At 39.8% G+C, this 26,843-nt stretch overlaps 1 protein-coding gene across 4 annotated transcripts in view; it reads right to left on the bottom strand.

Moving 5' to 3' along the window:
- Positions 1 to 26,843, bottom strand: part of LOC134344379 (latent-transforming growth factor beta-binding protein 2-like) — a 510,939-nt gene that overhangs the window by 171,745 nt on the left and 312,351 nt on the right. For all 4 annotated transcript variants that reach the window (XM_063044071.1, XM_063044078.1, XM_063044088.1 and 1 more), the window contains 4 exons: positions 24,969 to 25,094; positions 20,548 to 20,673; positions 18,243 to 18,371; positions 7,186 to 7,305 (listed from right to left, as the gene is read on the bottom strand). In XM_063044071.1, the coding sequence (XP_062900141.1) occupies positions 7,186 to 7,305; positions 18,243 to 18,371; positions 20,548 to 20,673; positions 24,969 to 25,094 (501 nt within the window). The remainder of the gene's footprint in view (positions 1 to 7,185; positions 7,306 to 18,242; positions 18,372 to 20,547; positions 20,674 to 24,968; positions 25,095 to 26,843) is intronic.

Genomic DNA, 26,843 nt, shown 5'->3' with positions numbered 1-26,843 from the left:
GAAGATGACCAAGTGGAGGAGTTCTACACACAACTCCAGGGCATTATTGGCAAGGTGGACAAAAGAAAAAGACATTTTAACCATCTATGGAGACTGGAATGCCAAGGTGGGTGCAGACACACTGTAAGATTGGAAGGAATTCTGCAGCCAATCCTGTAATGATGATTATGCCTATCTGAGTTCATCAGCTACAAAAACATAGTGCTTGCGAACACCCTTGGACAGAACAAGGCATTGCGATGCTGGACCTGGCATGCGCCTAATGGAATACATAGCAGTGCCATTCCACAAGCATATTGCAACTTGACTGCTCTGAATACGAAGCAGTTGCCCGTATTCAGTCCTGTGGAATTGGCAGCAGCCGAGTAAGTCAAAGGGGATTTGGCCCAAGTTGAGAAGACAAAACACCCTACCATACCAATGGGGGAATGGGACAAACTAGAGTTGAGGAACAAAGTTTTATATAGGATCATGTCTCCTCTAAGTAGACCTCAATGTTCCATAAGACCATATGACAAAGGAGCAGAAGTCGGCCATTCAGCCCATCGAGTCTGCTCCACCATTTTATCATGAGCTGATCCATTCTCCCATTTAGTCCCACTCCCCCACCTTCTCACCATATCCTTTGATGCCCTGGGTACTCAGATACCTATCAATCTCTGCCTTAAATACACCCAATAACTTGGCCTCCACTGCTGTCCGTCGTAATAAATTCCATAGATTCACCACACTCTGACTAAAAAAATTTCTTCGCATTTCTGTTCTGAATGGGCGCCCTTCAATCCTTAAGTCATGCCCTCTCGTACTAGACTCCCCCATCATGGAAAACAACTTTACCACATCCGCTCTGTCCATGCCTTTCAACATTCGAAATATTTCTATGAGGTCTCCCCTCATTCTTCTAAACTCCAAGGAATACAGTCCGAGAGAGGACAAACGTTCCTCATATGTTAACCCTCTCATTCCCGGAACCATTTTAGTGAATCTTCTCTGTACCCTCTCCAATGTCAGCACATCCTTTCTTAAATAAGGAGACCAAAACTGCCCACAGTACTCCAAGTGAGGTCTCACCAGCGCCTTATAGAGCCTCAACATCACATCCCTGCTCCTATACTCTAGAAATGAATGCCAACATTGCATTCGCCTTCTTCACCACCGACTCAACGTGGAGGTTAACCTTAAAGGTATCCTGTACGAGGACTCCCAAGTCCCGTTGCATCTCAGAATTTTGAATTCTCTCCCCATTTAAATAATAGTCTGCCCGTTTATTTCTTCTGCCAAAGTGCATAACCATACACTTTCCAACATTGTATTTCATTTGCTACTTCTTTGCCCATTCTTCCAATCTATCCGTCTCTCTGCAGACTCTCCGTTTCCTCAGCACTACCAGCCCCTCCACCTATCTTCGTATCGTCAGCAAACTTAGCCACAAAGCCATCTATTCCATAATCCAAATCGTTGATGTACAATGTAAAAAGAAGCGGCTCCAACACGGACCCCTGGGGAACACCACTGGTAACCGGCAGCCAACCAGAATAGGATCCCTTTATTCCCACTCTCTGTCTCCTGCCAATCAGCTAACGCTCTATCCACGTATGTAACTTTCCCATAATTCCATGGGCTCTTATCTTGTTAAGCAGCCTCATGTGTGGCACCTTGTCAAAGGCCTTCTGAAAATCCAAATATACAACATCCACTGCATCTCCCTTGTCTAGCCTACTTGTAATTTCCTCAAAAAATTGTAATAGGTTTGTCAGCCAGGATTTTCCTTTAAGGAATCCATGCTGAGTTCTGCCTGTCTTGTCATATGCCTCCAGGTACTCTGTAACCTCATCCTTGACAATCGACTCCAACAACTTCTCAACCACCGATGTCAAGCTAACAGGTCTATCATTTCCTTTTTGCTTCCTTGCCCCCTTCTTAAATAGCGGAGTGACATTTGCAATCTTCCAGTCCTCTGGAACCATGCCAGAATCTATCGACATTTGAAAGATCATCGGTAATGCCTCCGCAATCTCCACAGCTACTTCCTTCAGAACACGAGGGTGCATTCCATCTGGTCCGGGAGATTTATCTACCTTTAGACTATTCAGCTTCCTGAGTACTTTCTCTGTCGTAATTGTGACTGCGCACACTTCTCTTCCCTGACACCCTTGAGTGACACCCTATACTGCTGATGTCTTCCTCAGTGAAGACTGATGCAAAATACTTGTTCAGTTCCTCTGCCATCTCCTTATCTCCCATTACAATTTCTCCAGCATCATTTTCTATTGGTCCGATATCTACTCTCACCTGTCTTTCACTCTTTATATACTTGAAAAAGCTTTTAGTATCCTCTTTGATATTATTTGCTAGCTTCCTTTCATAGTTAATCTTTTCCCTCTTAATGACCTTCTTAGTTCCCTTTTGTAAGCTTTTAAAAACTTCCCAATCCTCTGTCTTCCCACTAATTTTTGCTTCCTTGTACGCCCTCTCCTTTACTTTAACTTTGGCTTTGACTTCTCTTGTCAGCCACGGTTGCATCCTTTTTCCATTCAAAAATATCTTCTTTTTTGGAATATACCTGTCTTGCACCTTCCTCACTTCTCGCATAAACTCCAGCCACTGCTGCTCTGCCATCCTTCCCGCCAGTGTCCATTTCCAGTCAACTTTGGCCAGTTCCTCTCTCATGCCACTGTAATTTCGTTTACTCCATTGAAATACCGACACATCAGATTTCGACTTCTCTTTTTCAAATTTCACAGTGAACTCAATCATGTTATGATCACTGCCTCCTAAGGGTTTCTTCACCTCAATCCCTCTAATCACCTCCGGTTCATTACACAATACCCAATCCAGTACAGCCGATCCCCTAGTGGGCTCATCAACAAGCTGTTCTAAAAAGCCATCTTGCGGACATTCTACAAATTCTCTCTCGAGATCCAGTGCCGACCTGATTTTCCCAATCCACTCGCATGTTAAAATCCCCCACAATTATCATAACACTGCCCTTCTGACAAGCCTTTTCAATTTCCTATTGTAATTAGTAGTCCACATCACTGCAGCTGTTTGGAGGCCTATAAATAACTGCCATCAGGGTCCTTTTACCCCTGTGATTTCTTAGCTCAACCCATAAAGATTCTGCACCTTCCAATCCTATATCACCTCTTTCTAATGATTTAATATCATTTCTTACCAATAAACCACGCCTCCCCCTCTGCTTACCTGCCTATCCTTCTGATACACCGTGTATGCTTGGATGTTCAGCTCCCAGAGACATGCATCCTTTAGCCACGTCTCAGTGATGGCCACAATATCATACCTGCCAATCTGTAGCTGTACGACAAGATCATTCACCTTATTCCTTATGCTGCGTGCATTTAGTATAACACTTTAAGACCAGTATTTGGTACTTTTCGTTTTGATTTCACTGCAACTTTATTGCACTGCAACTCATCCCAATGCTACAAATTTGCCCCATCACCAGCCTGTCTTTCCTGACATCTTTACTGCTCACAATATCTTAGATTTATTTCTGTTTTCCCCTTCCTCCGCTCTGTCATTCTGGTTCCCATCCCCCTGCTAAATTAGTTTAACTCCTTAACAGCTCTATTAAACCTTCCCGCCAGGATATTGGTCCCCTTTGGGTTCAGGTGTAACCTGTCCATTTTGAACAGGTCATACTTCCCCCAGAAGAGATCCCAATTATCCAAGAATCTGAAGCCCTGCCCTTGCACCAGTCTCTCAGCCACGCATTCATCTGCCTGATCCTACTATTCTTGCCCTCGCTAGCATGTGGCACAGGTAGCAATCCCGAGATTACTACCCTGGAGGTCCTGCTTCTCAGCTTCCTTCCTAACTCCCAGAAATCTCTCTTCAGGACCTCCTCCCTTGTCCTATCTATGTCATTGGTACCAACATGTACCAAGACAACTGGCTGCTCGCCCTCCACCTTCAGAATATTCTGGACCCGATCCGAGATATTCCGTACCCTGGCACCTGGGAGGCAACACACCATACAGGTATCTCTATCAGGCTCACAGAATCTCCTGTCTGTTCCCCTAACTATGGAATACCCTGATACTACCGCATTCCTCTTCTCCCTCCTTCCCTCCTGCACAACAGCGCCAGCCTCAGTGCCAGAGACCAGGTCACCATGGCCGTCCCCTGTCAGGTCATCCCCCTCAACAGCATCCAGAACAAGATATTTGTTGCTGAGGGGGACAGCCACAGGGGTGCTCTCCACTATCCGGGCATTTTCCTTCCCTCTCCTGACAGTCACCCAGTTTTCTGATCCCTGTAGCTCTTGTCTATCACCTCTTCATTTTCCCTGATAAGCAGTAGGTCATCAAGCTGCAGCTCCAGATCCCTAACACGGTCTCTGAGGAGCTGCATCTTGGTGCACCTGGCGCAGATGTGCCCATCAGGGAGGTTGGAGGTCTCCCAAGATTCCCACATCTGACACCCTGAACAAAGCACTAACCCTGCAGGCATGCTATCTAATTCTACAGGAATGAACAGGAAAAATAAGTCTACTCACCCACTTACCTCGCCAAACACATGAACTTTTTAAACCGTTAGCTCGTACCATTAGCTGTGTGAGCCCTGCTGTTCCTGTCTGTCCGGGCCGATTCGCCAAGGGGAAAAAAAAAAGAGTTGGTGCCTCACTCTGGCCTCTTCCCGTTACCGCCGAAGCCCGTTGAAGCCAAAGCCTACACTCTGCTGCCACTCACTCCGCTGCCTGCTGCATAGGGTGGTCTCCTTTTTAAACTCTCCGCGCTATCCTGTTACGTCACGCGCCTGCGCAGTCTCGTCCTTCTTGCACTCGAAGAAGTTTTTTTTTAAAAACTGCCTTCCTTCAGAATTCAGTTCCCACGCCGCTCTGTTGTCCCGATCCAAAAGAAAGCCATTGGAAGTAACCTTCATTTTTAAACTCTCAGCGCTGTCCTGTTATGTCACGTGCCTGCGCAGTCTCGTCCTTCTTGCACTTGAAGTTTTTAAAAAACTGCCTTCCTTCAGAATTCAGCTCCCACGCCGCTCTGTAGTCCTGATCCAAAAGTTGTTTTTTGCCTGAGAAATACTGCAGGACTGTACTAAAGTCACTTCATGATGACCCAAGTCATTTGGGATTCAACAAGACCTATGGATTGGTCTGAGATCAGTTGTATTGGCCCTGAATGAAGCCCGAGGTTGAAGAGTACTGTAAGTCATGCATTCAATGTATTCGGAAGAAGACGCTGCCTACGAGAATTGCTCCATAATCTTATATAGTGTACGGGACCACTTGAGTTAGTATGTATCGATTTCCTCTTCATAAAGCCTGATTCCAGTAATGTTGTGAATGTCTTGGTCATCATGGATCACTACACCAATATGCCCTAACCTTCCCCATGAAGGATCAGAGAGCACCCACCGTTACCAAAGTGTTACGGGAGAAGTATTTTGTTCATTATGGCTTCCCAAAAAGGATACACAGTGATCAGGGAAGAAATTTTGAGAATTGACTCATATATGAGTTACTGAGCATGCTTGGAGTCGAGAAGTCAAGCACCAGGCCATATCACACTCAGCCTGAAAGGTTCAAACTGACATTGTGAGACATTCTTGGAACCCTGGATGTTAACAAAAGAATAAGCACAGCCAGTATATTGGGCATTTAGTACACTGCTACAACTGTACACAGAATGAGGCTACTGGCTGTTCGGCATACTATTTGTTTGAGTGCGAACCTGTAATTTTCTGTTTTGGAACCAGCAGTGATGACTTGCTGCAGAAGACGTATCTTAAGTATGTGTCTGACATGAAGAAAGAACTGCAAAAAGCTTATGAGCTAGCAACATCAAACTCAACTCAGAAGTTGTTCTTTATTTTCAATTTAATTTTATGCATCCTACCTAGGCATATTCCATTATTTGCTCTGTATCAGTTGGCTAGATGACACACTGGAAGGAGTCAGGTATTGATGCATTCCCTGTATTTGGATTATATATTTAGGTTATGGCATTCATCAATATGTGTCAAATTAATCAAATATTGAGTTGTTTTTCTAAAGCATTTTGAAGTGATTAGATTCTCCCCATTTATTCAGCTTTTAGAGCTTAATGCAAGATCTAGCTGCAAAGCACAAGTTGTGCAACGGCCCCTTTCCCCAATCCAATTTATGCAAGCTTTCACTGAAGTACAGGAGCGAGATAGATTACTTGGTTATATGGTATCACATCAACAACCTTGCACTCAATGTCAGCAAGACCAAGGAACTGATTGTGGACTTCAGGAAGGGAAAGTCGTGAGAACACATGTGAATCCTCAGTGAGGGGTCAGCAGTGGAAATGGTGAGCAGCTTTAAGTTCCTGGGCATCAACGTTTTAGAGGATCTATTCTGGGCTCAGCATACTGATGCAATCCCAAAGGCGGCACACCAGTGGCTATACTTTGTTAGGAGTTTGAGAAGATTTGGTATGTCACCAAAGACTATCGCAAATTTTTGCAGTTGAGTGAGCATTCTGACTGGTTGCATCATTGCCTGGTATGGAGGCTCCAATACACCGGGTTGTAAGTGGTTACAGAGGGATTTAGACTCAGCCAGCTCCATCACAGTACAAGCCTCCTCATCATTGAGGGAATCTTCAAAAGGCAATGCCTCAAGAAGGTGGTATCCATCATTAATGACCCTCACTACCTGGGGCACACCCCTCTCTCATTACTACCATCAGTGGTAGAGGGGTCTGAAGGCCCATGCTCAATATTTTTGGAACAGCTTCTTCCCCTCTACCATCATAATATTTAAATTCTGTTAGCCTTTTATTTGGTATAATTTAATTTTTCTAGTGGCTATTATTACTCAATTTTATTTTATTATTGTCATATTTGACAATTTTCATGTCCTCATTTGCAAGGTACTATAGAGACACCATTTCAATTTTAGGCAAAGATAACTGACTGGACCATATCGATTTTATAGATAAACATTTCCATTTAACTAATCCAAATTGTAAGGTAGCTACAGTCATGTCAATTAAGAGAGTTAGATCTTGCAATCGAAATCTATCATAGGGAAAATATATTAAAGTATAATGTCATAAATTGGCTACACTGTAAAGATAAATGTAAGCTTTTGATCTTAAAAATCACCCCAAAATGAGCTTAATAGTTATGAAATTTATTTCACAGTGATTGAGGATTAGATGAGTTAAGGGTTTTACTCACCACTACATTGTCCTGGTCTAGTCAATACATAACCTTCTTCACATTCACACTTATAAGAACCTGGGATGTTGATGCACCGATGTCCTTGACATATGTTGCTTCGCTCGCATTCATTTATATCTGTGAAATCAAAGAAATAGTTATGTAGACAATAATCTAAACATTTTGACACAATAATTCAAAACAACAAAAATCAAAATTTTTTGGGACTTTATATGCAACATCAGGCACTTTATTATTTTAGCAAGATTTTTCAAAGTTGAAAGTCATGACATTCTAAATTAAATTAATACTCTGTCTCCAAAATTCTGAATGCATGATTCCCCCTACACATAAAACATAAGATAGAAGAAGCTTGTAACTGCTCCATTTCCTTGATAGAAATCTATGAATTCAAATATGAGAATATCATACAAGTTAAAGACCATTCTGATTACTGGAAGTCTTTATACAAGGATAGAGGAACACAGGAAAACTGTTCAAGAGAACAGGACTGAGATGAAACTCCCTCTATGTTCAGTTATGATGTTCCAAAAAGTTTCTTCCTTACAGAGTCATACAACACAGAAGTGGGCCGTTCAGTCCACTGATTCCATAAAAAACATCAGGTACTCATTTACACACTATCAGCACCTGACCCTCCTGTCTCTAATCACTGGACTCTCAGGCCCTACTTATTCAAAATGTCACCCCCAAAGTCAACTTCTTCCTTTATTCTCTTCTTGGGACTTTTAATCAGTGCAAAATGAGACTCTGCACTTGTAAATCCTCCTGCCAACCAACCATTATAACTACTTATTATCATGTTTACCCTAATTACACCAGTATTTCCTGACTGTCACAACGGATGCTACATATTTGACTCCAAATATACAATGCCTTTAGAGTCCAAAATTTTCAGCCAAATATTACAATGATCTAAAGTCACAAGATGATGTTACTCTAACTATATGTAATTATAGTGGTATTTTTCAGTATCTAGATCATGATGTTCCACTATGCTTAATTCTGCTACAAAATTAAGAATTAAAAACCTTTAAAATTTAGGTTTGAATTGGATGTGTCTCCTCCAAAAGGACCACAACCTTGTCATGCATTGGAAGCTTGCGTGCTTTCATAACCTGGAGATCAATGTTAGCTGGAGTCAGAGCTTTATGCTTTGGCTCTTGGTTGGGTCACCCATGCCAAACAAATCAAAGAGTAGGGACCAGATTAAGAGTGGTCCACTGGTCCTCAAGGTTTGGGAGTTCTGCTCAGGGCCAACAACCCTGGCTGGTAAAACATAATTGTTACAGAAACAGCAATGAAAAATCCTTCTACATCTGAGGGCGACAGTATTCCTGAGTCTCCACCTGGGCTTCGCATGACTGACAGTAGTGAAAACCAAGAGGAAGCTACTGACATGATGGAGGTAGCTCTGAATACCACTAGAGATGCAGGACCTTCACTGCTGCCCTAAATAACAAAAGCATAACAGGCAGCAAATTGGATGTGTCTTGATTTTCTATAAAAGATCAGGCAGCCTATCCTCTAATTCTTGTTCCTTCATTTTGACCATATCATGGATTACCTTTCACCCAGACTCCCTGCCCACAATGCCCATCTGCTCAGATTTCACTTTTCTGGATGAAAAACTGAATGAGCTGGCCCTCTACCCCGAGTGGGGTCTAATCAGCAAAGGCACCTTAGGTGGCGTAAAGTCTCCACACCTCAAACACTGATAATCTTTGAGAGCTCATTGTTATTGAAGTCTTTTGAAATGGTTCTGAGGGTAATTTGAAAACTATTCCAATTGGTTCAATTAATTGAATAAATAAAATTGTTAGAAAACAAGTTAAATATCAATAACTAGCTGATAATAATTCTTACTCTACAGATTCAGTGATTCCATTCACATGGGAGCAAACGTGAAGTGTACCTGGACCCTCTTCAACATATCCAAGCTTCACTACTGGAATAAATATTAAATCCAGCACTAACAGAGGAGGTCATTTGCATTGGCCATCAGTTGGCCCGAAGCAGACCAACAAATTCGCTGCATTTCAAAAGTACTTAATTGGCGTGCTCTGGAATATCCTGACATGAATAATTCAAAGTTTCTCCCACATGATAGTTACTTTTAATCCTGTTATTATATAGCCTTTGTAGCTGTGGTATTTAGCCTGTGATTTTCTATTGCACCTTTATGAGACTCAGATTAAAATTGTATTTTGGTGATGTCAATTTAAATAAAATTACACATGACATTGTGTTCCAGTGCAAGAGGCTGTAAAATGGAGCTTTTGGATATGAAAATTGATACTGTTGTGAGCAAGAAAAGTTGTCTGAGGCTTCAGCAGAGTATAGATCAATTAGAAAATTGGGTGGAGTACTGGCAGGTGGAATTTAATCCCTATAATTGCAAGGTGATACCATTAAACCCTGAAACCATAAGATACAGGAGCAGAATTAGGCCATTTGGCCCATCAAGTCTGCTCCAACATTTCTTCATGGCTGATCCATTTTTCCTCTCAGCCCCAATCTCCTGCTTTCCCCTCCCATCTCCCTTACATGTCCTGATCAAGAATCTATCAATCTTTGCTTTATCTGACTTGGCCTCCATACATATGCATAAAGACAGCTGCATGTGACAACAAATTCCACAGATTCACCATCCTTTGACAAAAGAAATTCCTTCTTATCTCTGTTCTAAAAGGACATTCCTTTATTCTGAGGCTGTGTTTTCTGGTCTTGGAGACTCTTCCACCATAGGAAATATCCTCGCAACAACCATCCTATCAAGACCTTTTGCCATTTGATAACTTTCAATGAGGTCACCCTTAATTCTTCTGAATTCTAGTGAATACAGGCCAGAGCCATTAAACACTCTTCAAATGACAAGTTTTTCAATCCTCGAATCGTTTGCCTGGAACCTCCTTTGAACCCTCTCCAGTTTCAGCACATTCTTTCTAAGATTAGGAACCCAAAACTGCTCACAATACTACAAGTAAGGTCTCATCAGCGCTTTAGTCTCACCATCATACCTTTGCTTTTATATTCTAGTCCTCTTGAAATGAATACTACCATCACATTGCCTTCATCAACACAGACTCAACCTGCAAATTAACCTTTAGTGAACCCTGCACAAGGACTCCCATGTTCCTTTGCGCCTGTTTTTTTTTGTATTTTCTCTCCATTTTGAAAATAGACAAACCCTTCATTTTGCTACCAAGGTGCATGAACATACACTTCCAAACACTGTATTCCCTCTGCCACTTCTTTGCCCATTCTCCTTATTGGTCTAAGTCCTTCTGTAGCCTCTTTACTTCCTCAAAACTACTTGCCCACAAATTTTCATATCGTCTGCAAATTTTGCAGCAAAGCCATCAATTCCATCTTCCACATATAAAGTAAGAAAAAGCGGTCCCAAAACAGACCCCTGAGGAACACAACTAGTCACTGATAGACAACTAGAAAAGGCTCCTTTTATTCCCACTCTTTGCATTCTGTCAATCAGCCACTGCTTTATCCATGCCAGAACCTTTCCTTTAATACCATGGGCTCATAACTTGTTAAGCAGCGTCATGTGTGGCATCTTGTCAAAAGCCTTCTGAAAATCCAAGTATACACACCATCAACCGATTCTCCTTATCTATCCTGTTTGCTATTTCTTCAAAAAATTCCAACAGATTTGTCAGGCAAGATTTTCCCTTGAGGAAACAATTCTGACTATGGCCTATTTTTATTATGTGCCTCCAAATTCTCTGAAACCAAATCTTTAAACATTAACTCCAACATCTTCCCAAACTAACTGGCCTATAGTTTCCTTTCTTCTGCCTCTCTCCCTCGTGAAGAGTGGAGTGACATTTGCCAGTCTTCTGGAACCATTCCAGAATCCAGTGATTTTTGAAAGATCATTACCAATGCCTCCATAATCTCTTCAGCAATTTCATTCTGAACCTTGCGGTGTACATCATCTGGGCCAGGTGGGTTATCTACCTTCAGACCTTTCAATTTCCCAAAAACTTTCTCTCTGGTAATGATAACTTCACAGACTTTATGCCCCCAACACCTGGACCTTCCAGCATAATGCTAGTGTCTTCCACAGTGAAGATTGATGCAAAATACTGATTCACCTGATCCGCTATTTTGTTCTCCCCTATTATTACCTTTCCAGCATCATGTTCCAGTGGTCCAATATCCACTTTCGCCTCTCTTTTACACTTTATGTATCTGTAGAAACTTTTGGTATCCTCTTTAATACTATTGGCTAGATTACTTTTGTATTCCATCTTTACCTTCTTGATGACTTTTTAGTTGCCTTTCCAATCCTCTAACTTCCCACTAATTTTTGTTCTATCATATGCCCTCTCTTTGGCTTTTATTTTGGCTTTGACTTCTCTTGTTAGCCACAGTGGTGTCACCACCATATCTTCAGAATACTTCTTCTTCTTTAGGATGTATATATCCTCTGCCTTCCGAATTGCTCCAGAAATTCCAGCCATCATCCTTGTCTGTGTTCTTTTCCAATCAATTCTGGCCAACTAATAGCTCATTCTGGCCTCTGTAATTCCCTTTACTCCACTTTACTGATACATCTGATTTAACTTCTCCTTCTCAAACTTCAGGGTGAATTTGATCATATTATCATCACTTCCCAAAGGGTACTCTTACCTTAAGCTCTCTAATTAATTCTAGTTCATTGCACAACACCCAATCCAGAACAACTGATCCTCTAGTGAGCTCAACCACGAGCTACTCCAAAAATCCATCTCATAGGCATACTAGAAATTTGCCCTCTTGGAAACCAGCACTAACCATATTTTTCCAATCTACCTGCAAATTGAAGTTCTTCATGACTATTGTAACATTGCCCATTTGGCATGCATTTTCTATCTCCCATTATAATTTGTAGACTACATCCTCATTACTGTTTGAGGGTCTGTATACAACTCCCATCAGGGTCTTTTTATCCTTGTAGTTTCTTAGCTCTATCCACAATGATTCAACACCTTTCGACCCTATGCCACCTCTTTCTAATGATTTGATGCCATTTTTTTTACCAACAGAGCAATGCCACCCCTTCAGCATTCCTGTCTGGCCTTTCAATACTCTTTGGGAAATCAAATATAGGACATGTACAGTAAATGCTGGTGTGCTAAGGATTGCTCTTGTACAGGGAAATCTGAGGTTCAAGTCCATATGCAGGTAGACAGGGTGATGAAGAAGCTATAAGGCAGAGAGTTTAAAAGTTTGAAGGTTATATTGCAACTTTCCAAAACACTGATTAAAACTACCCTTGAAGTACTGTGGGTAATACTGGTTGGCACACTCTAGGAAGCTTGTGTGTTTGCTAAAGAGGATGCATAGGAGATTGACCGGAGCTTTAGTTGTGGTGAGACACTGGATAGATGGGACATTGATTCTGATGAAGGGTCTCTGCCCAAAACCTCACCGTTTATTCTCCTCCATAGATGCTGCCAGACATGCTGAGTTCTTCCAGCATTTTTGTGCCTGTTGCTCAAGATTTTCAGCATCTGCAGAATCTCTTGATGTCTATATTCTGCATTGGTAGTTTACAACTCAATGGGATGTATTTGAGTTTTTAAATTTTGAAAACTCCCCTCTTTCTTTTCTCTGCACCCCCTACCATTTTCTGCCATTCTTCTCCTTCTGCTCCTTTGGTCCTCCCATTTTTGCCACCTTCCCATCTTCCAGCCCCCCTTATTCTCATTTCTCCTCCTTGTTCTATCCACCCACTTCACCCACAGGTTTCTGCTCCTTATTGCAAATCTCTACCTATTTCTAACTATTGTTAACCTCTCCCTTCACCACTGATGGTTCCTGATCTCCCCTACTTACCTGACTCTAGTTGTGGTAAAGCTTAGTGTTCTTGCTCATCTTCCCCCCCCCACCCCACCCCCGCAGCTGTCTCCTATCTTCACGCTCACCTCCACCTTGCTTCACCTGCTGATATTTTCTCTCTCCTCACTCTGCCTTCATCCATCATTCATCTGCTACAGTCTTCCAACTCCAGCCCAGCTCACCTCTCCTACCTGGCACCACTTGCCTTTCATCTTACAGCCCTCCTCAGTTCTCTAATCATCTTGGAATCCTTTCTTGCCACTCCTATTTCCCTCTCCATGCTGGCCACTTTGCCCCTGCAGGATTTTGGATGTTGACCTACAATGACAATCTCCTTTTATTGATGCTGCTTGACCCACTGAGTTTCTCCAGCAATTTGTTTGTTGATCCAATTTCCAGTATCTGCAGTCTCTTGTCACCAGGAGTAATCAATATATTTGCAGCATTAAAGCTAAATGAAAGCCAGCTATTAAGGGAGATTATTAAGGATTAAGTAATATTCCTAAAGCCACTGAAAACAGAGCAAGTCAGTGCCTCTCAGAAGAAAAAAATGCAAAAATGATTTACAGTACTGTGCAAAAGTCTTAGGTACATACCTGTATATAGCTAGGGTGCCTAAGGTTTTAGTACTGTACCGTATTTGCCGATGTTGAGCAGAGAGTAAATCTAGCAGGAGCAAAAGTTGTTGGAAATGGCAAGAGTAGAGTGCCACGGGTGGAGGTGGGACAGGTGGTAGAGTAGGCGTGCTGGGGCAGGGGGAGGGTTGGTGACACGATGCAGACACACTCAGCTCTGAGACATCAGGCAAGGTCATTTGATTCCAAACAATTGGTTTATTGATCATTAAAGAATGTCTCTCTGGTGCTTCCTGCTTCCTCTCCTCTCCCTTCCCCTTTTCCCAACCATGATTTCCCTATCCCTTTCCCCTTCCCACTCTCAGTCCACAATAGAGACCCATATCAGAATCAGGTTTATCATCACTCACATATGTCATGTGGGCATATGGCCAAGTGGTTAAGGCATTCGACTAGCGACCTGAAGGTCGTGAGTTTGAACCCCAGCCGAGGCAACGTGTTGTGTCCTTGAGCAAGGCACATAACCATACAGTGCTCTGCGACGACACTGGTGCCAAGCTGTATCAACCCTTGCCCTTCCCTTGGACAAAGATCGGTATCGTGGAGAGGGGAGATTTGCAGCATGGGCAACTACAGGTCTTCCATACAACCTTGCCCAGTCCTGCGCCCTGGAGAGTGAAGACTTTCCAGACCCAGTTCCATGGTCTCGCAAGACTAACAGATGCCTTAAATATGTCATGAAATTTTTTTTTCTTTGTGGCAGCAGTATAGTGCAATACATACAATTACTACAGTACTGTGCAAAAGTCTTAGGCACTCTAGCTAGAAGTCAGAAGACTGATTATCGAATTCCAATGTCAAACTAGAAAGGGGAAGCATTTTAATCAGGATGTCAAGTGAGAATAAAAGAAAAAGAAAGAAACACAGAAGATTATAAAAAAATACATGGAATTTTTCAGCATTTGTGGAGATTCAGATTTTCAAACATGGGAAAGCTCTAGCAGAGAATGACGGAAGAGAGACTGGAAAGAATAAAAGAGATTATTAATCAAAACTGCAACATGAGAGAAATATTCAAATAAATAAAACTTTTCAGCTATGAACCTACAATACTATGAACTGAAATGGATTGAAAATAAAACGGCATGAGGAGTTGACAAGTATCTGCAGAATCATTTAAAATGGCAGATGAAATGGTTATAGGTCCTGGATGTGATCTGCTGGCAATTATCTGATCCGTTAATGGTATGAATTTAACTTGCCTTTAATCATCCTATATCTGAATGTTGTCTAGCATTTATTAAAAACAACAATTGTGGCTATGATTGGGATAATGAAAGCTAAAGATCATGTTGGGAAATCTAAAATAGGAACAGCAAAATACATTGGTTTTCCCAGAGCATTACATGGAAATGGATGTAGAAAAGAGGAATGGTCTGTTTGAATTGTGATGTTGCAGATGATTTATCGAAAACTCCATAGATACTGTGAAGAATCTATCATTCAATCCATGCAGTGGGAAAAAAATGAAATACCCACCAAAACTAACAATGTAAGATATGTAAGCAAGGTCTTTACAGTATCTGCAATCTGGCAGTAACATCTTTTGTTTTAAAGATGGAAATAAAATGGAAAACAATTTAGTTGAACTAAGATGGTGTCAGCGTGGAGATGAAATCAGTAATTAAATACAAGATTTGTGGCAGGAGTCTAAGCCATTTACTTGGAACGTTTCAAAGGTTAATAGATAATTACAAAACAAATGCAGATTTTTTTTAAAGAGAGCTAACTTTTCATGTTAAAGCTATGCTTGTATGTTTAATTATAATACGAATACATCTGTCAGTGCTAATTCATGTTTTAAAGAAGGCAATACATTTGAAAACCATTAAAGAAAATATTTATAGGAGTGTGCTCCTGCCAACATGTGTAACAGTGCTCAAAAGTGATGTGGAAATAACCACAATGGACTTATAAGTCCTGAGTAACCTTTAACCTTGCAGTTTGTAAAATTATGTGAGTGAGCGATTTAAACAACTTTACGTAAAAAGTATTCTTTAAATTAGATATATCATACAAATAAGCATAAAATTGATGAGAAAACAAAGTTTATGTAAGAAGTTAAATTATGTCTTATATTTTATTCTGTCTTTGGAAAGCAAAGAACTTCTTACAGCCCTACCTATAGAATAAGCATTCAGGGAAAGTTTAGGAAGTGATCTTAGTTATATAAAAACTTAGACATTTATAATTAGTTTTGGTGAGTATTTCATTCTAATTTTGCTCCCTGGGCTGAATGATTGAGTCTTCACAGTGTCCATGGGATTTTCAGCAGGCTACTGGTTGGTCTTCTCTATTCTACTGCCCCCACCTCCCATTGGCATAAACCTAAACTCAGCCAAAATTATCTGCCTGAATTCTAATTCACACAATTCCCAGTTCACCCATTAGCTTGCCTTTACAGGTCTTTACTGGCCACTGCTCCAAGAAACCTCAGTTTTAAATTTCACATTCATAGGTTCAAACCCTACAAGCCTCAGCCCCTCCTTGTAACATTCTCCTGTGCTACATGCTTCCTCTGAGAGCTCTAATTTTGTATGTATTTACAATTTTACCACTGTACTTTAGTTGCCTATCCACTAGCTCTAAAATTTTCACCCACAAAAACATTAAAGATGCTTCTTAAAAATTACCTCTTAGACTTAACTTTGTGTTACATTCTCATACACTTGGTTTAATGTGAAATCTGGTTTAATAACATTTTAATTAAGCAATTTGAAACCTTTACCACATTGAAGGTACTATGTAAATGGAATTTATTTTTATAGTTATTATCCGTGATGGTAGTTTCAGACTTCACATTCTTTGCAAAACTAAAACTTTCAATTTTCCACAGGCCTTCAGTTTCTGATCATCTGCTGTTGAAACACTTGTCCACAATATTTAATCCCCAGGCATATTATTTCAGTCTTCTTGTATATTTCTAAACTTAGTTCAGTAAACTTGAGCCCATTTCCTATCACATATCATGTTCTGCTTAAATGTTATCCACTTCCTTATTTATTCATTTTTAATAATGTGTGCCAGCATTTGTGCCCAACCTTAACTATGCCTGAACAGTGGTGATGAAGCTTTTTCCTCAAACACTCCAGTGCTTCTAGCATATGTACTGTTGCTACAAATTTCTAGATTTAAGCCTACAGATAATGAAGGAATATTGAGTAACATAGGATGATTCCCTTAATGGTAGGAGTCAGAGAGTGGGTCAGGGAGGGTAGGGGATGATATCAGGGTAGCCTAGGTGAGTAACCTTGGTGAATTTTCTAAATTGTAAACACAACAACCGTGGTATACCAGTGTTGGAGAGAATGAATAATAACTGACTGCTCGCTTCCGGATAGTCTTAGAATACATGGGTGATGCTGAAACTACACTCACCCAGGCAATGAGAGGGTATGTTGTCATGCCCCTGACTTGTGCCTTGCAGATGCTGAAAATGCTTTGAAATGTCAGGCAAGTTATTGTAACCAAAATATTTTTGTGGTATCGGGATGAATGTCTGGTCAATGGTAACACCCATATTGCTGATGGCGGGAACTTAGCAAAATTAATTCTGTTGAAGATCGTGGATGGTTGTTAAACTCTTGTTGGAGATACTTATTTTCTACACTCTTGTGACATGTTTGTTACTGACCACTTAGCAGTCCATGCCTGAATACTGTCCAGATCTTGTTGAGTTGCAAAAGCAAGCATCAGCAAATATCCCACTTATAAATCAAGGAGGGACATTGATGAAAATCTGGAGATAATTAGGCTAAAGACACCAATATGAGGAACTCCTACAATGAAATTGTGGTTCTGGAAAAACTGACCTCTAACTACAGCTACCTTTCTTTGAGTGAGCTGTGTCTCTAGCCATTCCCTTGATGCCTACGGATTTCAGTTTTACAAGATCTCCATGATGTCACACTAGATCAAATGTTGCCTTGATGTCAAAATCAATCATTCTTATTGCACCTCTGGACTGAGCTCTTTGGTCCAGGCTCAGACCATTTGTGCCTAATGATTCTGATCAGATGACATCAGGTGCCTAATGATTCTGGCTAAACTCAAACTGAAGCTATCACAGGCTCCTTAAGGACTGAATGCCAGCTCATGTACTAAATGTGAATGTAGCAAGTTTATGTTTCAAATACACTAGGCATTGATCACAGGCCTTTTAGGCACCTTTCAAAGCCCATAGTCTGTGTTTACACTAACAGGGAACAATGTCCTCAGAATGAGACTCATTCCATAAATGGCACTAGAAGCTCTCCATCATTGTCCTAGGTTTAAACTAACCTAGCACCATATTAAACTACATTTTGGCCAATGTCACAATTTTCAGTGGTGTACATAATTTGGGATAATCATTAAATGCAACAATCTTTTAGCAGATAAAAAAGATTCAATTCTGTTTACTGCAAATGCCATTTCCAAATGGATTCATTCTTGATCAGTAACACTAAATACATGTTAGAGCAGGCATGCACTTTCTATTCCACTTGCACAATTTAGTAGAGAAACATATTAAACATTTTCTGGAAAAGAGAAATGTGGAAATTTTAGCTTAACATTGTCAGTAAAATGAGCACTAACCTTGGCAGTTTAACTTGTCTTGGGAAAAGACTAATGTATAGCCCGTAAAGCAGGAACAAGAGTATGTGCCTACGATATTAATGCAACGGCCATTTCCTTCACATGGGTCTGCATCACATTCATTTACATCTTCAGATCCAGATGTCATTGACAAGTTGATTTAGTGATAGAAAAACAAAATAAAGTCATGGATTCATAGTATATAATGTAGCATAATTTTTCTAGCAAGGTAGATTCATTTATTACTTTCAACATGTTTTTGTTTTGTTCCAATTAATGTGGATATAAATGGCAATGCTGACATTTATAATTCAAAATTAAATTTTCCTTAGTTAACCACACAAAAGGTAAATGTAGGCCAGTCCACATAAGAATGGCAAATTTCTTTCCCTGAAAGACATTGGTAGGGCAAATGAGATTTCAGAAAAGCCCGGTAGTTTCATAGTGACAGCGAGCAGCCTTTCTTTAGTATTTCAGGTGTATTTAATTACTTGAATCTAAATTCTCCAGCTGCCATGCTGGGATTTGAACCATGTCCCAGAATCAGTGATCCAGAAACACCAAATGCTCATCCTGGAATGTCACCTCTGAGCTGCTTTAGTCCCACATTTTCAGTAAAGTGTGCTTACATTTCTTTTTCGTTCCAGATTTGATAGATTTGTTCTGTAATTCAGTATTTCCAAAGTTATTTTAATTGCTTATACAACTTGCTTACAATACAATGACCTGATTAAATCCCATTTTAATTGTAATAGTTAAATGAGAAATATATTCGTAAAATTATTTCATTGATCCATATTCAAACTTGGGCAAGAAGATTTTTTTAATCTCCTCATTATAAAACAGTTTGGTTTAGTTTCAGAGATCATATTAGCTTTTTTGGATTAGGAGTTATCTCAGTACTATACAAGCCTATTGGGACACCATTACATTTTCATGGATCCAAAGAATACTGCCTGTCAGAAACAACAACTTTTAGTTGTCCATGCCAGCACTGGCTCAAGTACAAATTTTAGGAGAGGTTCCTTTAAGCGTCCATATACCAGTATACAAATAAACTAAAAAGACAATTCTGTATCTATTAGAGTATAGCACATAGTTCCCGTAACCTATTTACATAACTGTCATCTGAAAATCTATTCAACATGAAAACCAACATAAACATAATATAATCTGAGATTTAGAGGTTTCAAACCCATCAGCAAAGCATAAGAACTACAAGATTTTATAAGATTATTAAAAATTAGGAAAACCCAGCAAAATCATGCATTTCTTATGTGCAGAATCAAGGAAAAGGCAAAAGCAAGGATGAAGAATTTCAGCTATAAGGTTCAATTGGAGAAACTTGGGGTATTTTCCTTGGGGAAAAATAAGCCTGGAAGGAGATATGATCCAAGAGGTTTAATTGTGGTGGATAGAAGAAAAATGGTTCCATGATCAAGGACGTAGATTTAAACAGTTGGGCAACAGGTAAAGGATGAGCAGAGAAAGTTTTTTTTTTCTCCCTGCAGAGTGGTGATATCCTGCAACTAACAACCAGTGGGCATGGTAAAAACAAAATCAACAAGGGCCTTCAATAAACTTGGATTGGCACTTGAGAGTGAATATTCTGCAAAGTTCCAAGGACAGAATGAGCAATAGGGCTGGTAAATCCATGCTTCTGAACAATTTTCACTGACTTCATTAAATTAAAGCAGGGCAGAGAACTAAATATGTGAAATGAAGTGAGCGCAGAAAAATTGGCTAAATAATGAATAGAAGAAATTGTAAAGGTGATATACTGGCCTTCATGATTACAGATGGAAAAACATAATGGGAGTTAACAGATAGTGAAGACATTAGGGATAAAGTTAACAAATGAAAATATGGTTTAACATATAGTGTTAACCAAACTCTAGTGTTTTTTTCTGTGAACCAAAGAAAAAACACTAAGCCACAGATTAGCTATGATATTGAATACTGAAACGGGTCCAAAAGACTGAAAAATACATTCAGCACCTGTTTCCTTTGTTTTTTCAACAGAAGCTTGAGGGAAAACACCTCCCCTTATCATAGGGCACAGTAATAATTTCCTTCCACCACCTTTCCTTGCCTACACATTTGGACCTTTGGTTAAAAAAAATTCCAATTCTGACAAAAAGTTGCTGATCTGGTACTTAGTTGCTTTTATTGATCAGTGTGTTGAATTTCATGTTTGGATTTGCTTCACATTTCTTCTCTCATAATTAAATTTAGATATCATTCATGATGCATTGTTTTAGCAAGTAATTATAACTGGCAACACAGGAACAAATTTCTACTTTACCTATACAGTCAGTTCCTTGTCGGTTCAACACAAATCCTGTCAAACAAATGCATCGATAACTTCCTGCTGTATTTTCACATTGGCCGTAGCTACAGAGATGAGGGATTTCCCTGCATTCATCAACGTCTGTCAAAAAAAAACTCAGTTTCAGATACAGAAATCAAATAGAACTGTAGATGCTGGAATCTGAAACAGAAAACAAGAATGCAAAAAGACCTTAGCCAATCAAGTGGTATTTGTGGAAAGAAAAAAACAGTCAATGTTTCAGGTTAAAGATCTTTTAGCAGACAATTTCTTCTTCAATAAAGGTACATTTGCTGTTTTTCTGTCAACTGGGACCTTATCCATGGCTAATGACAAGTTAAATATCACCATCAGTGCCCCAGTAATCTCTTTCCTACGGCAGTCTGGGATACATCTCATCAGGCTGTTTTCTGATATTTAATGTCTCCTCCTTTTTAAGTTACCCAGAATTTAAGCATCCTAACTAAATTTTTAACTACAATGTCTTTCTTAATAGTGAATGGAAATGAAAACTATTCATTTAAGGCCTCACATGTATCTTCTGGCTCCACACTCAGATTGCTTCTTTGGCCCCAAATGGGTCCCATTCTTTCCTTGCTAACCTCTTGCTCTTAACAAAGTTATAAAATGACTAGGGATTTTAAAAAAAAATCTTTATCTGCCAGTGATTTTATGTGGCTCCTGTGTGCCCTCCTAATTTCTTTCTTAAATACCTTCTACACTCTAAACTGCTGAAGGACATTCCCCATTTTCAATGCTCTGTACCTACCATGTGCTTCCTTTCTTTTTCTTTATTAAACCTCTACATCACTTTAAATTTACAGAAACACATTTGCCCTGAACACTAACTATGTTACTTTTATTGTCAGATTTACCTGCAATTAGCTTCCCCCAATCTATTGTTGCCAGGTTCTTTCTAATGTAGTAATAGGCATCTGTCCCCAGTTATGACACTTAAATTTGTAGGATATCCTTATCCCTTTCTATAATTACTTTGAAATATCTACTGTGGTGAAATGCTTTGAGGGGGTTTGTTGTGGCTAGAATTAATTCCTGCCTGAGCACTGCAATTAGCCTATTGCCACAACAAATCTATAGTGGATGCAATCTCACTGGCTCTCATACAAGGGCAATACCTACGTCAGACTGCTGTTTATCGATTACAGCTCAATGTTCAACACTATCATCCCCTCAGAACTAATCAACAAGCTTTAAAATCTGAGCCTCTGTACCACCCTCTGCAGCTAGTTCCTTGACTTCCTCATCAGGAGACCAGTCAGTTTAGATGGGAAACAACATCTCCTCACTGACAATTAACACAGGTGCACCTCAAGGATGCAAGCATAGCTCAATGCTCTGCTGTCTACACTCATCACTGTGAGGCTAGGCACAGCTCAGACAGCATCTATAGATTCATCAATGACACAAGAAATCTTGGTAGAATTTCAGACCGTAACAAGGAGAACTACAAGAGTGAGTCCTGACCAAGGGTCTCGGCCTGAAACGTCGACTGTACCTCTTCCTAGAGATGCTGCCCGACCTGCTGCGTTCACCAGCAACTTTTATGTGTGTTGAGTGAGATAGATTGGCTGGTTGTGTAGTGTCGCAACAACAATTCAACGTTTGTAGAATGAATGCAATTCTTACTAAGGGGTAAGCAGTGAACAACTTCACGCTCCTGGGCGTCAACACTTCTGAAGATTTATCCTGAGCCCAACATATTGATGCAATTGTGAGTAAGGCATGCCAGTGGCTATACTTTATAAGGATTTGGTATGACTAAGCAAAGATGAGTAAATTTCTGCAGGTGTACTGTGAAGAATATTCTGACTAGTTGTCCCACCCTCTGGTATGGTGTGCCAATGTGCACAATTGCAAAAAGCTGCAGAGGGTCATAAATTCAGCGAGCTCCATCATCAGCGCTAGATTTCTTACCACTGAAGAAAAGAAATCTTCAAAAGGTGATGCCCCAAAGAAGTGGTATCCATCATGAAGGATGCTCACCATCCAGGACAGATATGCCCTCTTCTGATTACTACCATCAATGAAGAGGTACAGGAGCCTGAAGACCCACACTAATTGTTTGAGGAACATCTTCTTCCACTCCACCATCAGATTTCTGAACGGTCCATGAACCCATGAACAACACCTCACTATTTTGTTCCCTTCTTGTACTAATTTTTATATGTATTCTCATTGAAATTTGTTGTAATTTTTAGTGTTACATTGTACTGCTGCTGCAAAACAACAAATTTCATGACATACATCAGTGATAATAAACCTGTTTGATTAACAAGTGAAGAAAGCTTACAGCGTGTAGAAGAGAATTCGGGGCTTGGTTTACAATCAACTCAGCCATGATCATCCTGAATGGTGAAGCAGGATTGAAAAGTTATGAGGTCTATTCCTGTTATTAATTTGTAATGTCCTTTTGCATGTATTTTGTAGATAGTACACGCTACAACTACTGCACTAAGATCAGGGAATGAATTTTTAGTGCCATAGATGGAACACTAATCAGTGGATTGCTTAGTTCTGGCTGATGTTCAGTTACTCAAGAATTGTTAGATCTGCACTCAGCCAGCCATGAACTGCTTTACATGTTGTGAAACTGTAAAGAGGAATTGAACATCAGCATCCTCAGCAACATGGCTATTGTTGAAGCAGCTGAAGATACTGGTCAGGAGCTCATACTGGGGCTAGCACGAATGATCTTCAACAAACACAATAATCTTCCTTTGTGTAGATATGACTCCAGATATAGGAATGTTTCCCTCTTGATGGCAAATTGGTTTCAATTTTACCATGACGCCTTGAAAACTATCATAACCTATGGACTCACTTTCAAGGACTCTTCATCTCATGATCTTGATATTTATTATTTATTTATTATTGTTATATATTTTCTCCTTTCGCACCTGCACAGTTTGCTGTCTTTTTGCACATTTGTTGTTTTTCTGTCTTATTGTGTTTGATCTTTCATTGATTTGATCGTTTTTTGAATTTACTGTGAATGCCCACAAGAAAATAAATCTCAGGTTTGTACATGTACTTTGATAATAAATTTACCTTGAGCTTTGAACTTTATATTTATTTTTGTCAATATCAAATCAAGTTAGAACACATAGTAGAAGTTAATTAGGTTTAGATGCACCTGACTCTGAAGATATTTTCAATTGTGAAGCAGTGTAATTTACATTAAATGACATCATAGAGCTTCCTGACAAAATGGTAATGTTACTAATAATCCAGGGGCATAAATTAATGATTATATGCAAGTTCAGATCCCAGCAGAAATTTAAACGTATTTGATTAAAAAATCTGGAACCTATCAAAGTCTGCTTTGGTACAATCCACATTCCATTGAAATAAAGATATCATTTCCCCCACCCCATGCACTTTTAGTGTGAACTGTATCTAAAATATTACAGAATATGTACCCAACTTTAGAGCAACTAATTTGTCCACATTGATCATTCATGTTAAATATACTTGAAAGAATATACACCTGCAATATATATCGTGTGATACCACATTATTTGTGCACTGTAGTACAATTTCCTTGAAATATAAACCATAGCTGAAAAATCAGGAATTCACCACTTTAATTATGAAGTCCGAAAATATACTTCCATACATCTGAAGTACTAACGTATGGAGGAACCCAATAAAGAATAGTGGCATCTTGTGACATACCACACAAATATGGAAGTCTAACCATAGATGCAAGTATAGTCTGTTCCGGTGTATGTGCCCTCCTCGCCCCACCCTCTGAGGAAACAGGCTTCTACAATGCTCAAGAAGCTTGATTCATTATTATTTAAGCTGGCACTGGAACATCAGTTACATCCCCTTTATTTCTCTAGCTCTATCAGAGGCTTCTCAGTTGGGGACCATATACACATTATTGATTTTACCCCACTAATAAACCAGCAGATGACTTTAGTTCCTCTCTCCATATTAATCCTTATCCCAAAGCCTCTCATGCAAAGCTGGTTCTGCAGGGTACAATAATTTGGGCATCCTGTGCTTCCTGATTTACCGGTGACCCACAAATAAAATGCTTATGGGAGCTTTGGTACAAACAGCATTCCAATGATAGCTAATTAATTGGGTCACTGACCAATTGCTCAGCAAGCAGCCATTATGCAAGAGGGGAAAAATAATTATATTGGACAATAATGTCTCAATAATCCTTCTAGATAGGAGATGTGCTAGTAAAAATAAGGAATATTTTGGATAACATCAGCTGGAATTTTGCAAATAAATTATGAACTTGAGTTACTATTCACATAATCTGATCAATGCCAAATATCCTAAATAAGAAACTTGCTGATATAGTTAATATTCTATTCACCCAGCAGTTCATAAAAGGACAACATTAGCATATTTCTTACCTACACACTTCTTTTGCTGATCATCCAGTTGATAACCTTTGTTGCAGTTACAGGTGTATCCACCTTGTTGACTGATGCAAAGACCTGGACCACAAATGCTTGGTGAAACTTCACATACGTTTATAACTGTAAGTATTAAAATAAAATAGAGTGAACATCTATTTTAAATCAATTATTACTTTGTTTAGACTGTTAATGGAGATGATGGTAGAATCTCTGATGAAATACTTTCACTGGTTTAAACTCGACTTACACAAATAGCCTATCATAAATATATTATGACTATTTCCAATATTTGAGCCCAACTTGGATCGTGGTTTGGCATCAGAATCAACCAGACATCATCTGACTAAGTGTTTTTAACTAGAAGATTATTAAGTCTTCTAATCAACAGTGAATGTCACCAATTTTTCTGTGTTGACTGGAGTACTAAATAATATTTTAAACTATTGTTTTTGTATCCGTTTTTCTCACAACACATTGTAAAACATACTAACAGTATTTAATGTACAAAACATATTTTAATACTGAGCATTACAAAGAATATTGTAGTTGACATGTGTGATGAATTTTGAGGAGAGAAATACTTTAAACATTTAAGAGAATTGTTGGCGGTAGAAATAGAAATAAAAATGCAGGGGTAATTGTCAGGACATTGGACAGCACCACTTCAGGGGCGGGGGGGGAGTATTAATGCTTCAAGTTGATAACTATAATTATTTTGATAACTAAACATTATCTGTTTACACTTTTGACATCCAGCATAGGTATCAGATTTTCCCTTATCTGGAATAAGCAATAGTGTAAGAGAAAATCTGCAGATGCTAGATATCCAAGCAACACACACACAAAATGCTGAAGAAATTCAGCAGGCTAGGCAGCATCCATGGAAAAGAGCAAAGTCAACGTTTCAGGCTGAATCCCTTCATCAAGACTGGAGAAAAAAGATGAGGTCAGAGTAAGAAGGTGGGGGAGGGGAGGAAGAAATACAAGGCCGTACTGAATCCTCAAGCTCGACAAAACTCAGTAGGTTGAACAATTTCTGCAAAAGCCTATATAGGAAAAAAACTCAAGTTAAAAGCTTTAGAATACAGGAGATTCAGCTACCTGCTTACCCTGGAAGCAATATGGTAAAAGGAGGAGAAGATGGCGGTGCGATGGTGCCTCTCCGGTGAATGATATCTGTAATCTGTCAAGTAGGGGACCGTGCAGAATTCTGATTTGATGGAGATGGACGTGAGAGTACGGAGGAACATCTGGAAAACTTCTGAAATGCCCGCTTCACTGCCGCTGCTACTGGGTGGTAACCGGAATTTCCGGAGCAGAAGGCCCCGATTCCTTGGCTTTGCTTGTTTCAGTGGCGGGGCTAGGTCGAAGGCGTTTGGCAGAGGATGGCGCTCGGGAGGCTGGTCGGAGGCTTGAAGTTTTCGGACACATGGACTCAGTGTCGGCTGCTTCCAAGGCATCGGCAAGTTGATGGTGCCTGGAGGTTTATCGCAGGGAGTTTCTCCCTTTTGCCGCCTGCTATTGGGGACTCGGGAGTCCATCGATTCGGGGACTTTGAGACTTTTTTTTTTACCATGCCCATGGTTTGTTCTTCATCAAATTATGGTATTGCTTTGCACTGCTGTAACTATATGTTATAGGTATGTGGTTCTGTCAGTGTTAGTCTTTGGTTTGTCCTGTTTTCTGTGATATCACTCCAGAGAAACATTGTATCATTTCTTAATGCATGTATGCATTTCTAAATGACAAAAAAGAGGACTGAGTGTTCTCATAATCTAATGTCCACAGTTGTTCATCATCTAGTTGATAATACAGTTGACATGATTAGCAAGGTTGTGGATGACACCAAAATTGGTAGCATAGTGGACA

This window comes from Mobula hypostoma, chromosome 1 (genome assembly GCF_963921235.1).
Source record: "Mobula hypostoma chromosome 1, sMobHyp1.1, whole genome shotgun sequence".
In the NCBI taxonomy this organism is placed as follows: Eukaryota; Metazoa; Chordata; class Chondrichthyes; order Myliobatiformes; family Myliobatidae; genus Mobula; species Mobula hypostoma.
Note: the sequence above shows the minus strand (reverse complement) of the source record. Positions and strands in the feature narration are given on the sequence as shown.